This window comes from Lithobates pipiens, unplaced genomic scaffold, assembly GCF_037356315.1.
Source record: "Lithobates pipiens isolate NorthernLeopardFrog02 unplaced genomic scaffold, aLitPip1_a1.2 Scaffold_16, whole genome shotgun sequence".
NCBI classification, from domain to species: Eukaryota; Metazoa; Chordata; class Amphibia; order Anura; family Ranidae; genus Lithobates; species Lithobates pipiens.
In genome coordinates, this window is record NW_027507748.1 from 538,860,239 (window position 1) to 538,875,969 (window position 15,731).

General features: G+C 42.4%; 1 protein-coding gene across 1 annotated transcript in view; it reads left to right on the forward strand.

Annotated features, from left to right (window-relative positions):
- Nucleotides 1-15,731, forward strand: part of ACVR1B (activin A receptor type 1B) — a 92,510-nt gene that overhangs the window by 49,927 nt on the left and 26,852 nt on the right. Inside the window, exons 3-4 of the mRNA XM_077483278.1 lie at nt 5,185-5,424; nt 11,486-11,716. Coding sequence (XP_077339404.1) covers nt 5,185-5,424; nt 11,486-11,716 — 471 coding nt within the window. The remainder of the gene's footprint in view (nt 1-5,184; nt 5,425-11,485; nt 11,717-15,731) is intronic.

The following is a 15,731-nucleotide window of genomic DNA, read 5'->3' on the forward strand; positions in this document are numbered from 1 at the left end:
TTAAGCAGTGATAAATTATCACAGCTCAATACACTGACACACGGTGTGATTAATGTTAGTAAAATAAAGAGTCCCCCTACATAATATATACATGTATACACACACAGACATTATATACATGTATATACACAAACATTATATATATATATATATATATATATATATATATATATATATATACACACATTATATATAAATATGACAGGGGGACATGGTTACAGTGTTGGGGGGTCTGAACGAGGCATAAGGAAGTTAATCATCTTCCTCTTTCCTCCTCCGATCCCCCAGATTCTCTCTTCACTCCCCGGTTCTCCACCTCTGAGCTGGTGAATCGGGGAGTGTGAATTCTGACACAGATCGCCAGTGAAGCGCTGAGATTGCAGCTTCATAAAGTGGCCATTACCGTGTCATTCAATGAGTATTCTCAGTGTGCGGAGATGATCGGCGGGAGAACATATTTAAACACTTCTCCCCTGATTATCTCTGGTTCATAAACTGTTTATGGGCTGTGATCAGCGGCGATCCTCTGGATCACTGCTGATCACTGCTTCACAAACAGACACCTAAGCCCAGTTGCTCACACTTCAGCCCCCCTGCGATGTGATGAGGTTTGGTGGAGGAAGAGGGCTCTGCAGCTGGCTGGAGCATGGAAACAGGTAAGTGAAAGAGTCTATCCCCCCCCCCCCCCTCCACACACTGCAAGGTTGGACTTTATTTCATTTCCTGGAGATGGGCTGTATTATATATATGTATACACTTTCTTTGCTGTTAATACTCAACTTTATGAATATGTTAGGAATATACTGGGACTTTTCAGGTGTTATATAAATATATTCAACATACAACTATATTAAAAGAATGATTTTGTGAAATGCATCTGTGTGTAGTCCCTGAAAAGTCCCATTATTTTCCTAACATATTCATGAATTTAGCTTTCACTTCCACCAGACCTGTCCTGCTGAGGTGCAGGGCAAGTTTACAGCACAGATTTGTACAGAGGCAGAACGGGGATCACAGGAGAAGAATGCAATCTGTCACCTGTTATCTTGCCTTGAGGAGAGCTCAGGTGTTCTGTCCTTCCCAAGGAGGGGGGAGGGAGGCTCGGGTGCTGATAGGAATACATGTCCCCTCTTCTCTTATCCATAGACCCCTGTGTTATCTGAGATCCAGGCTCCTGCGGTGATGCTCTCCTCCTCCATCGGTCAGCCCTGTGCAGTCAGACTTTTTTCTTTTTTTTTTTATTATTCTAAATGCTGTTAAGATTGCTCGGGCCCCCCCTGCTGGCTGGGCCCGGTACAACAGGGTCAGCTGTACTGGCTTATCAGCGGCCCTGCATACACATATATACATACACACACACATACACATATATACATACACATACATGCATATATAATAATATCATGTTGGAGAACTTGGAGTGCAGACCTGTGTGATAGATACATAATCTCACAAAAGTGAATACATCCCTCATATTTTTGTAAATATATATTTTCATGTGACAACACTGAAAATATGACACTTTGGGGTTGATTTACTAAAGGCAAATCCACTTTGCACTACAAGTGCACTTGGAAGTCAGTCACTTTAGATCTGCGGGGAAGCTCTGCTGATTTTATCATCCATTCATATACCAGCAAAATGCTGTTTTTTATTTTTCTTGCGTGTCCCCCTCAGATCTACCATGCCTGCACTTCCTAGTGCACTAGTGTAAAGTGGATTTTCCTTTTAGTAATCGCCAGAGCTTCACAGGTTGCCACTGGTCCTCTTCCACTCCTCCATGACATCACAGAGCTGGTGGATGTTGGAGACCTTGCGCTTCTCCACCTTCCATTTGAGGATGCTCAATAGTGTTTTGGTCTGGAGTCATGTTAGACCAGTCCATCACCTTTACCCTCAGCTTCTTTAGCAAGGCAGTGGTTGTCTTGCAGATGCGTTTGGGGTCGTTGTGTTGGAATACTGCCCTGTCGCCTAGTCTATAAACGGAGGGGAATCGTGCTCTGCTTCAGTATATCACAGTACTTGTTGGCATTCATGGTTCCCTCAATGAACTATAGCTCCCCAGTGCTGACAGCACTCGTGCAGCCTGAGACCATGACCGTCCCACTACCATGCTTAACTGTAGATAAGAGACACACTTGTCTCTGTACTTCTCTTCTGGTTGCCGCCACACATGCTTGACACCATCTGAACCAAATAAGTTCATCAGACCACAGGATATGGTTCCAGTAATCCATGTCCTTAGTCTTCTTGTCTTCAGCAAACTTCGGCTTTCTCGTGCATCTTTAGAAGAGGCTTCCTTCTGGGACGAGAGCCATAAAGACCAATTTGATGCAGTGTGTGGCGTATGGTCTGAGCACTGACAGGCTGACCCCCCCCCCCCCCCCCCCCTTCAACCTCTGCAGCAATGCTGGCAGCACTCATACATTTATATCATAGACAACCTCTGGATATGATGCTGAGCAAGTGTGCTCAACTTCTTTGGTCGACTTTGGCGTGTTCTGAGTGGAACCTGACCTGTTAAACCACTGTATGGTCTTGGCCACCTTGGTGCAGCTCAGTTTTAGGGTCTGGGTAATCTTATAGCCTGGGCCATCTTTATGTAGAGCAACAGACCTTGTAACATTAACGTGTCACATGACACTGGGGAGAGAAAATGGCCAATTGGGGACAATTTGGACATTTTTCACTTTGGGGTGTACTCACTTCTGTTGCCAGCTGTGAGTTCTTTTGAGGGGGGCAGCAAATTTACACTTGTAGTATTCACGCTTATACAAGCTGTACACTCACTACTTTACATTGTAGCAAAGTGTAATTTCTTCAGTGTTGTCACATAAAGTTATATATATGATATATATATATATATATGTATGTGTATATTCTCTAGCAAAATTATAAATGCAACACTTTTGTGTTTGCCCTTATTTATCATGAACAGAACTTAAAGATCTACAACTCTGTGCACAAAAGGCCTATTTCTCTCAAATATTAACAAATCAAGTCTAAATCTGTTAGTGAGCACTTCTCCTTTGCCGACATAACCTATCCACCTCACAGGTGTGGCATATCAAGATGCTGATTAGGCAGCATGATTATTGCACAGGTGTGATTTAGGCTGGCCACAATAAAAGGCCACTCTAAAATGTGCAGTTTTATCACACAGCACAGGGCCACAGATGTTGCAAGTTTTCAGGGAGCGGGCAATTGACATGCTCACTGCAGGAATGTCCACCAGAGCTGTTGCCCTTGAATTGAATGTTCATTTCTCTACTATTGCGGTCTCAGTAAATTTGGCAGTACATCCAACTGGCCTCACAACAGCAGACTATGTGTAACCACACCGGCATCTTAACCTCCAAGATCGTCTGAGACCAGCCACCCAGACAGCTGCTGAAACCATCGGCTTGCATAACCAAAGAATTTCTGCACAAACTGTCAGACCGTCTCAAGGAAGCTCATCTGCATGCTCATCCTCACCGGGTCTCGACCTGACTGCAGTTTGCCATCGTAACCCACTTGAGTGGGCACATGCTCACATTCAATGGTGTCTGGCACTTTGGAGAGGTGTTCTCTTCACGGGTGAATCCTGGTTTTCACTGTACAGGGCAGATGGCAGGCAGCGTGTGTGTGTGTGGTTGGGTTTGCTGATGTCAGCGTTGTGGATCGAGCCGCCCGTGGTGGTGGGGTTATGGTATAGGCAGGCATATGCTATGGACAATGAACATGCGTTTTATTGATGGCATTTTGAATGCAGAGATACTGTGGTAAGATCCTGAGGCCCATTCTTGTGCCATTCATCCACGACCATCACCTCATGTTGAAGCATAATGCACGGCCCCATGTAGCAAGGATCTGTACACAATTCCTGGAAGCCGAAAACATCCCAGTTCTTGCATGGCCAGCATACTCACTGGACATGTCACCCATTGAGCATGTTTGAGATGCTCTGGATTGGAGTATACGACAGCATGTTCCAGTTCCTGCCAAAAAAAGATTTAACTTTTAAACTTGCTATTGAACACATACACCTCCTAATTGTTTTTTCCTATGTATGTAAATAGCACATGGTTAGCTATTTACCATAAGGCCTCTTTCAAGCGAACGATCTGTTCAGGCCGCTTGTCGGTTTTTTAGGAGGACCTGAACGGATGCTCCATAGACCTCTATGGTGCGTCGGATGTCAGCGGTGACATGTCCGCTGACATCTGACGCGCTCCAATCCGAAGGAGGAAAAACCTACTTTCCATCTATCTGCAGATCGGGTGACAACTGGCTCTGCGGCCCGTCTTCATCCGATCCCCCATAGGGGAGAGCAGTGCTCTGACAGGTCTGTCCCTGCACAGTGGGCAGAGAAGGATCGGTCATCTGCCTGCTCAGCGGGGATCGACGGAGCTATTTCCCCGCTGTGCAGAGCGGGCTCCAGGCACATCCGTGTGAAGGAGTCCTAAGGATATTTTTGTTTGTAATGATTTTAGCTCTGGTCCTTTAGTATTAATACCTGGTGGCTGGGAATTTTTGGCTCTGGTCAGGCTGAGCAATCATAAGTCTATATATGGTCACTATAAGGAATGCAGACTCCACTCCACCATGCTGATTCATAGGGAATACATTTATCAAATGCAATTTCCCTTTAGTTGCAATGGAAATTCTCGATAAGGCAGAACAATGTGTGTTTCCCGTATTTATGTGATGAATTCCTTTTTATTTTTTTGGCAAAAATGTTATAGTACTAGATGGTGATTCATATTTAGTGCGTTTCTCAAAAGTGGAAATGTTTTGAGAATAAAAAAAATATTATCATACAAGGTAACTGACAACAAGCATTATTTATAAATGTGATAAAAGAAATCTTTGGGGTTGCTCATAGCAACCATGGCTGGATACTGCTTCCTCCCATACTAATCATCTACTTCCTGTGTTAATAGTGTTGGTAGGGGTAGAGTTCAGGAGGCACAGTATTCTGAGGCAAATTTTGTGTAGGAGCTATATAATACACAAGGCAATACGTAAATTGTTTTGTATAGAGCTTGCTGTTTAGTTTGTGAATGTTCTCAGCAATAACTATATGTATTCTGTTGTTGCATTTAAGTAATGGGGCACTTAGAAAGAAATAGACTGTAGCTTCTTGTCTTGAAATAAACCTAGTTATTACGTCTATTTCAGATTATTTCTTTTTTTTTGCAGGTTATACGAAGCCACCTCCATCAGGCTGGGGCCCGGTGGAACTTGTGGCTGTCATAGCTGGCCCAGTATTTCTCCTGGGTGTTATCCTTATTGTAGTGGTCCTGTTCCACTGTCACCAGCGAGTGTATCACAATCGGCAGAGGCTGGACTTAGAGGATCCATCATGTGAAATGTATTTGGCTAAAGATAAAACTCTTCCAGATTTGATCTTTGACCTGTCCACATCAGGTTCTGGCTCAGGTAAAGTTCATTGTATCTGTGATATGGTATAAAGTGTCGCAGGGTTAAATATACATATGTTGACCTAGAATTGTAATCTAATCTGAGAAATGAAGACTTGCCAAAGAAAAAGCTAGGTGTGGTGTTAAAGTGGTCGTTAAGCCACTTGTATAAAATGGTCCCACCCACTCTGAATTAGAACAATAAGGTCCCCTGTGCCTGTGTTGTATTATAAATATGCTTAAACTGTACTGATAACACACCTTTAAAGCGGAGGTCCACACATATAGTAAAGTTTATATCCATCCCTTCCTGCCATTGTACAGATGTCTAAATGAAGATAAAAAAAAAATTTTGGGCTGTTTCTTTACCTTGTAATCTTTATAGTTGAACTTCGTGTTTAGGAGTCCCCGTGCGAGTAGGTGTGTATCCCCGGCGGCGCACTGTATTCTGGGAGGGTGGCGCACTGTATTGGGAGCTACCTGGAAGTTTACGGCACTCAGCACCGTTAACACTAAGCATGTGCGGGAACGAGCGGTGTTTGCTGGTAGCTCAGCATGCACCGCATTCAGGAAGTAAATGCTTGTGGGTTTTCACATGCCCACAATCAAGATGGAACCAGCCGTGCACAATTTTTTTTTTTTTTTTAAACTATCTTTTTGATTTGAAAACAAACATCGGGGGCACAGAGGTCACCTAACAAGTGAGAGTAATATTAATATGTCTGTGTCTGCATAGTTAAAAAATAAATAAATAAATTGGTCGGACCGCCTCACACCGATATAAGTCGGCAGAATGGCACGGCTGGGCACTATCACGTACCTGTACATTCCCTTTAAGTGCCCAGCCGTGGGTCGTGCATGCCGCCGTCGGCGGCGCACTCGCGACCAGGTCCTGAGCTCCGTGGCCGCGGGACACAGCTGCGGAACGAGGAGAGGTAAGTGTAAACAAACCTCTCCTCGTGCTTCCTACTGAGGTTGTCACTGATCGCCTGTTCCCTGTTATAGGGAAAGACGATCAGTGATGTCAGTCGCCAGGCCACGCCCCCTACAGTTAAAAAAACATACAAGCACACACCTAACTCCTACACTGCCCCCTGGTGGTTAACCCCTTCACTGCCAGTGACATTTTTACAGTAATCGGTGCATTTTTAATCACACTGATTGCTGTATTAATGCCAATGGTCCCAAAAATTGTCAGTGTCCGCCATAATGTCAGTCACAATAAAAATCGCTAATTGCCACCATTACTAGTAAAAAAAAAAAAAAATCATAAAAATGCCATAAAACTATCCCCTATTTTGTAGACGCTATAACTTGTGCAAACCAATCAAATCAAATGCTTATTGCGATTTTCTTTTTTTAATTTTTATTTATTTTTTACCAAAAATATGTAGAAGAATACGTATCAGCCTAAACTGAGGAAAATGTTTTTTTATATATTTTAGGGGGATATTCTGGCAAAAAGTAAAAAATATTGATTTTTTTTTTCAAGATTGTCGCACTATTTTTGTTTATAGAGCAAAAAATAAACACAGAGGTGATCAAATACCACCAAAAAAAAGCTATTTGTGGGGGAAAAAAGGACGTCAATTTTGTTTGGGAGCCACGTCGCATGGCCATACAATTGTCAGTTAAAGCGACGCAGTGCCGAATCGCAAAAAGGGGCTTGGTTCTTTAGCTGGAAACTGGTCCGGGGCTTAAGTGGTTAAGATAAGTTGCCTTTTCTCTCCTCTGCCAGCTGAGAGTTCTGGTGGGTGGCAGGGTGCGCAAGCACTGCCACTGACGTCAGCTGGGGAGGGAAGAGGATAGACGGAGCCAAGGAGTCACGTGATTGCAGGGTGCCCATGTGTTGTATGTACAGATAACTTCTTGTGCTAATACAGAGGTGGTAGGAGCTTTTCAGGTGAATTATGAGAGCCGGGCAGACAAACGCAGAACATGTTGACAGGAAGAGGAAGGAGGAGCTGAAGACAGGTACAGAGGAGAATAGGAGAGCTGTGTGTGATGCAGACACGCACTGACTATGATCGCTTGGCTTAGCAGACATGGTAATTGTAGTCAGAACTCAGGAGGGGAGTCAGGACATAGCATTTTCAAACAGCTATTGTAGGATATACAGATGGATAATTTAACAGCTTCCCGACAGCCTCACGCAGATATACTGCGGCAGCAGGGAACATACAGGCAGAATCACGTACCTGTATGTTGCCCTTTAAGAGGCAAGTTCCGGGCACGTGCTGCCGGGAGCTTCGTGAATGCAGTCGCGGGTCCGCCATTCTCTGTTTGCGGGGATACCTGCGATCATCTCACAGAGAACAGGGAAATGCTCATGTAAATGAGCATTTCCCCGTTCTGCCTAGTGACACTGATCACCGCTCCCTGTAATCGGGAGTGGTGATCAGTTTTGTCACACACAGGCCCTCCCCCAACAGTCAAAATCACTCCTTATGACACATTTAACCCCTACAGAGCCACCTAGTGGTTAACCCTTTCACTGCCAGTCACATTTACACAGTAATCAATGCAAATTTAATTGCACTGATCACTCTATAAATGTCCCAAAATCGCGCCAAAAGTGTCTGATGTGTCCGCCATAATGTCGCAGTCACGATAGAAATCGCTGATCGCCGCCATTACTAATAGGAAAAAATTAATAAAGATGTCATAAAACTACCCCCTATTTTGTAAATGCTATAAATTTTGCGCAAAACAAACGCATATTACGTTTTTTTTTTTTTTTTAACCAAAAATATGTAGACAATACACATTTTTGGCGGATATTATAGCAAAAAGTAAAAAAAAGCTTTTTTTTCCCCAAAATTGACAATTTTTTGTTTATAGCGCAAAAAATAAACTGGAAAGGTTTTCAAATACCACCAAAAGAGCTCTATTTGTGGGAGAAAAAAGGACATCAATTTTGTTTAGGAGCCAGGTCGTATGACCGCGCAATTGTCCGTTAAAGCCACGCCATGCCGAATCGCAAAAAACGCTCTGGTCTTTGGCCAGCCAAATGGTCCGGGGCTTAAGTGGTTAAAAAGCAAAAGCACCATGCTGCTAATTGCACATTAACCACTGCAGCCCCGGAAGAATTTACCCCCTTCCTGACCAGAGCACTTTTTGCAATTTGGCACTACGTCATTTTAACTGAGAATTGCGAGGTCGTGCGACGTTGCTCCCAAACATTGTCCTTTTTTTTCCCCCACAAATACAGCTTTATTTTGGTGGTATTTAATCACCCCTGCGGTTTTTATTTTTTTTACGCTATAAACAAAAAAGTGTGACAATTTTGAAAAAGACGCATTGTTTTAAGTTTTGCTATAATAAATATCCCCCAAAAATATATAAAAAAAAACAATTCTTTTCCTCAGTTTAGGCCGATACATATTCATCTTTTTGGTAAAAAAAAAAATTGTAATAAGCGTTTGCGCAAAAGTTATAGCATTTACAAAATGGGGGATAGTTTTATGGCATTTTTATTTAATACTTTTTTTTTCTAGTAATGGCGGCGATAAGCGATTTTTATCGTGACTGCGACATTATGGCTGACACATTTTTGGGACCATTGTCATTTATACAGCACTCGCTGCTCTACAAATGCACTCATTCCCATGTAAATGACACTGGTAGTGAAGGGGTAACCACTAGGGGGCAGTTAAGGGGTTAAGTGTGTCCTGGGGACTGTTTCTAACTGTAGAGGGGCGGGGGGAGCGTGGCTACGTGTCACACGTCACTGATCTCTGCTCCTGATCACAGGGAGCAGAGATCAGGGACACTGTCACTAGGAAGATCGAGGAGATGCTTGTTTACATTAGCATCTCCCTGTTTTTCCTCTCCGGGAGACGATCACAGGTATCCCTGCAGCGATCGAGTCCGCAGGACCCGTGACCCGACTTGCGGAGCTTGGCGTGCGCCTGTATGCGCGCTGGAGCCGCCACGAACTGCGCGCCGTTGTAGACATCGGTGCCTGATATTTCTTGCACCTACAGGTAAGCCTTAATTGAGGTTTACCTGTAGGTAAAAGTGGTCTGTAAGGGTTTACAACCACTTTGTGTTGTCCTTAGTAATTAAGAACTAGAACGAGTATATTTAGATTTATTTTAATGCAGCTATCCAAGGATTTCTGCAGCACCTAATGACCTTAAAACGTTTATAGGCCATGTTGTGTAAATATATATGTAAATATATACACAATATACATATACACAATATAATTTATTTTAACCACTTCAATATCGGGCACTTTCACTCCTCCCTGCCCAGGACAATTTTCAGCTTTCATCGATTTCGCACTTTGAATAACAATTGCGTGGTCGTGCAAGACTGTACCAAACTAAATCTTTATCCTTTTCTTCCCACAAATAGAGATTTCTTTTGGTGGTATTTGATCACCACTGGGGTTTTTATTTTCTGCTAAACAAGCTAAAAAATGCAAATTTTTGAAAAATGTTTTTCTTTGTTTTGGTTATAAAATGTTTTCTCCTTCACTGATGGGCACTGAGGGGGCTGTGCACATCTGACGGGGGCCACTGACGGGCAGCTGTGGTGGCCCATTGATTGTCAGCACAGTTCCAATCAATGTGCTGATCATCGGCACAGATCCCCCCGCCGATCGTCTCTCCCTGTCGGGATGTAAGATGAATAAGTTTAGTCCTCTTAAGCTGCCCATACATCTATATATTACCTGCAGATTTTCTATGGTTAGATGGTAAAAGTTGGAGATTCCTCCAACCACACAGTTTAGCATACATGGATAAATCTGTTGCACTTTTTCCATCTAACCATAGAAACCAGAAAATCTGCAGATAAATCTATAGGTGTATGGGCAGCTTTAGTTTTGCTCCCTCTTTCTTCTACTACAATTGCCTATAGAAGTCAATGGCTGTGTGGAGCTTTACAGTGTATTTGCAAGTACCTGCATTAATGTGTAAAGGCATACCGCTCTGGATGCAGAAATCTACGTACAGAGTTGTGTGCCCATATGCATACATGTGAGTACTCTGTTACTTGCGAGTACATGCGTACAGCCATTAATTTGTGTAGGCAGCACACCTTAATTTACACTGTGTGGCCAGAATCTAACCAGAGCATGCGCTCTTAGGGTAAGTGTACGTGGTTTTTGAGTGCAGTTGGAGGCTAGTTCAAGTGCACTTCATCAAATTCAATTAAAAATAGTTATCGTTTCAAGGTCAGAAGAGAAATATGTCTAGTAATTGCTGAGACTTTGCAGAAGTGGATTTAATATGGATGTGTAATAGATGCTGTTATGTAAGAGTTCTAGAAAATCAGTGCAGGGATATAATTTATGCATGCACATAAAAACATGCATGGGGTCTGTTACTGGGTTACTTTTGACCTGCACTACTAAAACTTCTGCTGGTTCCTAGCAACATTTTTAACAGTGTCTTTTCAAATGTCTTTTACCCTAAAATTTCACTCCTGGATTGTTAAAGTATGGTAATGGATTTCCAGATAACGGGCCTTGTGCCTGTATGTTCTCAGAATCAGCTACTCTGTAGGTTGTACCTCAGACTAAAACGTGCTAATAGTGCTGGAATTGTCTTTTGCACTTGAATATTATAGTAGAACTGATCTTTGCCTTTCTGGCTTTAATTGAAAAAGCAGAAACTAGCCAGGGACACATGTGAACTACATATACTGACATGCAATGTGTTTTTACTTACAAAAATATGCAATTCTGAGAATTTTGTCATTAAAACAGTTGCTACACTATAGCAGCTCTGTAGCTGCTAGAATCCTAGTCTCCAATATATAAATGTATTATGAATTGGCATAACCATACTGGGGAGTTTTACTCTCCTCTGTATCTAAAGCATCTCCTTTCTCTTTTCACTGCTTGGAACATGTAAGGACATTGCAACACAGAAGAGCATGATTATCTCCATGTATAACCTTCCACTCTCTGATGGTGCACGGGGCATAATGAGATTTTATTAAAAAGATTTCAGGAATTTAGTCCAGCAATGTTCAAATGTCCATTCAATGAATACATAATTGGACATGATTTACACTTTAATCTGCAAACAGTTGATAAGCGTGTTTTTTTTTTTTTTTCACCACAGGACTACCACTCTTTGTTCAGCGTACTGTAGCAAGAACAATTGTCTTACAGGAAATAATTGGTAAGGGTCGCTTTGGTGAAGTATGGCGTGGCAAGTGGAGAGGAGGCGATGTGGCTGTAAAAATATTCTCATCAAGGGAGGAGAGGTCTTGGTTCAGAGAAGCAGAGATTTACCAGACTGTGATGTTGCGGCATGAAAATATTTTGGGATTTATTGCCGCAGATAACAAAGGTATGGTGCTTCTACAGTGTGTTTGCTACTGATAATTTATTCAGAACTTTCAGCACAGTTAGGGATGTGTACCATATGTGAACTCTAAGCTGGCAATACAATCTACAATTTTCCTTTTAGGTTTGACCTCCTATTTATATGGTTTTGCTAAGTTTAAACACATTCATTTGCATGCACTCAGGCAGGCCCTTGCACTACATTGTTGAAGGTAAATCTAAAGGAAATTGAACAAGATTGTATAATTCAAATTCACAAAGCAAGGCACTGATAGATATAGATATATAGAGATAGATACAGATATAGATACAGATATAGATGCAGATATAGATACAGATAGATATAATATTTTTTTTATTGAATTTTTTTATACTTCCTTGTTTAGCAGTGGGAGGGGGGGTCTTTGCAAATTATAAATCCCATTAGATTTTTTCAGTGGTAAAAACAAGGAAATACCACGTCCAGCATGCTTTCCACGGAAACCAGAAGTGGCGTAGTTTGGACTCGAACACCGGAAACTTCATGAACGCATTTCATCCTCCCTCAAGGCGCTGGATGCTCCATTTACTTGATCTTACCATTGAAAAAATCTCATGCGATTTATAATTTGCCAGCCTGTAAGTACCTATCCACGTTTGTGCAAATCGTATCTTAATGTACTTCACTATTAGCCTTCCTCCTTCTTTTTTATTTATTTTTTTTTTTTTGGGTGAATAATCCATTGGCCAACATTCAAGCCTGATTGATCCCTGGACTGAATAGCCAGGGGTCAATTTCTTGTGAGTGGGGACACAGGAGGGGGGTGTGATGCACCTTGAAGTTTGAAAACACTACTGCACTTTATTAATTGGAGCACAATCTGCACAAATTATATGGATGTTTTTCACTTATTAAATTTGATTTGTCTGTTATTGTGAGCACTGTAATTTCCTTTTTTTCTGTTTATCAAGTGTACAGCAGCTGCAATGACTAATGTATTAATCAGTACACTTCTAGCGTGAGTCAATATGTTTATATACAGTTGTGCTCATAAATTTACATACTCTGGCAGAATTTATGATTTATTGCCCATTTTTCACAGAATATGAATGATAATACAAACATTTCTTTCTCTTGTGGTTGGTGTTTGGCTGAAGTCATTTATTATCAGTGAACTGTGTTTACTCTTAAAATCATGATGACAATAGAAATTACCCAAATGACCCTGATCAAACGTTTACATACCCTGGTCATTTTGACCTGATAACATGCACACAAGTTAACACAAAGGGGTTTGAATGGCTATTAAGACCCCTTTCACACCACACCGCCCTTTGCGTCGGCGGTAAAACGCCGCTATTTTTAACTGCGTTTTACTGCCGGATTTGCGGCGCATTTTGGCCGCTGGTGGGGTGCTTTTACCCCCCGCTAGCGGCCGCAAAAGGGTTAAAACCGCAAGTCAATACGCCGCAATAGCGGCATTACAGCGCTGCCCCATTGATTTCAATGGGGAACAGAGGTGGAGGAGCGGTAAACACACCGCTCCTTCACCGCTCCAAAGAAGCTGCTGGCAGGACCTTTTTCTGACATCCTGCCAGTGCACCGCTGTATTTCTAACGCTATAGCGCCTGCAAAACGCCCTGGTGTGAAAGGGGTCTAAGGCCCCTTTCACACTGGGGCGGTGCGGACGTCGGCGGTAAAGCACCGCTATTTTTAGCGGCGCTTTACCGTCGTTTTAGCGGCGGTCTGCAGGCGCTAGCGGGGTGGTTTTAACCCAGGCTAGCGGCCGAAAAAGGGTTAAAACCGCCCGCAAAGCGCCGCTGCAGCGGCGCTTTGCCGGCGGTATTGCCGCGCTGTCCCATTGATTTCAATGGGTAGGAGCGGTGAATACACCGCTCCAAAGATGCGGATAGCAGGACTTTTTTCACTGTCCTGCCAGCGCACCGCTCCAGTGTGAAAGGGGCCAGTTTTTTTCAGGCGCTACACAGGCGCTATTTTTAGCACTGTAACGCCTGAAAACCGCCCCAGTGTGAAAAGGGGCCTAAAGGTAACCATCCTCACCTGTGATCTGTTTGCTTGTAATTAGTGTGTGTATATAAAAGGTCCAATGAGTTTCTGGACTCCTGACAGACCCTTGCACCTTTCATCCAGTGCTGCACTGACATTTCTTGACTGAGTCATGGGGAAAGCAAAAGAATTGTCAAAGGATCTGCAGGAAAAGAACTGTATAAAACAGGAAAAGGATATAAAAAGATATCCAAGAAATTGAGAATGCCAATCAGCAGTGTTAAAACTCTAATCAAGAGGTGGAAAATGAGGGGTTCTGTTGCAACCAAATCACGGTCAGGTAGACCAACTAAAATTTCAGCCACAACTGCCATGAAAATTGTTCGGGATGCAAAGAAACTCAAATAACTTCACATGAAATACAAAACTCTGAAAACGGGGTGTGGCTGTTTCAAGATGCACAATATGGAGGCACTTGAAGAAATATGGGCTGCATGGTCAAGTCACAAGAAGAAGGCCATTACTACGCAAATGACACAAAGTATCCCGCTTACAATACGCTAAAGAGGACAGAAACCAGCCTCAAACCTTCTGGCACACAGTCATTTGGAGTGATGAGACCAAAATTGAGCTTTTTGACCACAACCATAAACGCTACATTTTGAGAGTCGACAAGGACTATGGTGAAAGGTACACCTTCCTACTGTGAAACATGGAGGTGGATTGCTGATGTTTTCGGCATGTGAGCTACAAAGGCGCAGGAAATTTGTTCAAAATTGAGGGCAAAATGAATGTAGTATGTTATCAAAAAATACTGGAGGAACATTTTGCATTCATCAGCCAGGAAGCTGCATGGGATGAACTTGGACACTCCAACGTGACATTGATCCAAAACACAAGGCCAAGTCGACTTGTCATTATCTACAGCAGAATAAAGTCAGTTCTGGAGTGGCCATCAGTCTCCTGACCTCCAATATCATTGAGCCACTCTGGGGAGATCTCAAACGTGCAGTTCCTGCAAGACAGACCAAGAATTTACAGGGGCAGCTTTACCATCTGAGAAGATAAAGGACCTCATTCACAAATGCCACCAAAGACTTCAAGCTGTTATTGATAAAGGGGGCAATACACGGTATTAAGAACTGGGATATGTAAACTTTTGATCAGGGTTATTTGGGTAGTTTTTGTTGTGATTATGATTTTAAGAGTAAACACAGTTGATGGTAAATGCACTCAGCCAAACACTAACCATGAGTGAAAGAAACGTTTGTTATTCATATTCTCTGGAAAGAAATCATAAATTCTGCAAGGGTATGTAAACTTATGAGCACAACTGTGTATACTGTATATATAACTGGTTCATCAATCGCAATGATCCGGTGCAGAAAATCAGATCACCTCAGTTTGTTTAAAAGGCCTTAATCCTTCCTCTAACCATTTTTTTGGTGCTGTTGAAGTGATCAGGTCCTTTACAGCTGCCTAAATAAGTTTGGTATTACCCCTTGTAGACATCTCCTTGGCTTGAAAGAGCTAATGGTTTCTGTGCAAAAGCTTTTTTTTTTTTTTTTTTTTTTTGTCAGATTTCATCACTCTGCTGTTGCATTGTACACTCAAATCTTCGTGTGAATGGCCAGATCTACAGCTAAAACTTCCCCAATCAGCTACCATGTTGTCCATGTGGCACCCATAGCCACCTCTGGCCAGCGCTCTGTAGGAAAGTGATAGTTTGGCATATTAACTATCTGATTTCTACCTGATATTCTGGCATCAGATGTGTCTACAGCTTACCTTTCCCACCCTGCTCCATAAAGTTGGAGGCCTAGTGGTTAAGTTACCAAAGATGTCAGAGTGCAGTAAAATCATCTCTGCACATCTGAACACCTTTTTTTTTTTTTTTTTTTTTTTTTTCCTGTGGGCAGTTTCTCGTTGCCGCTTGACTGATGGTCATAATTTTTTTTTTTTTTTTTTTTTTTTTTTTTTTTTTTACAGGTTTTTCCAACATGCAACAGACACACATTTGCAGTAATGCATG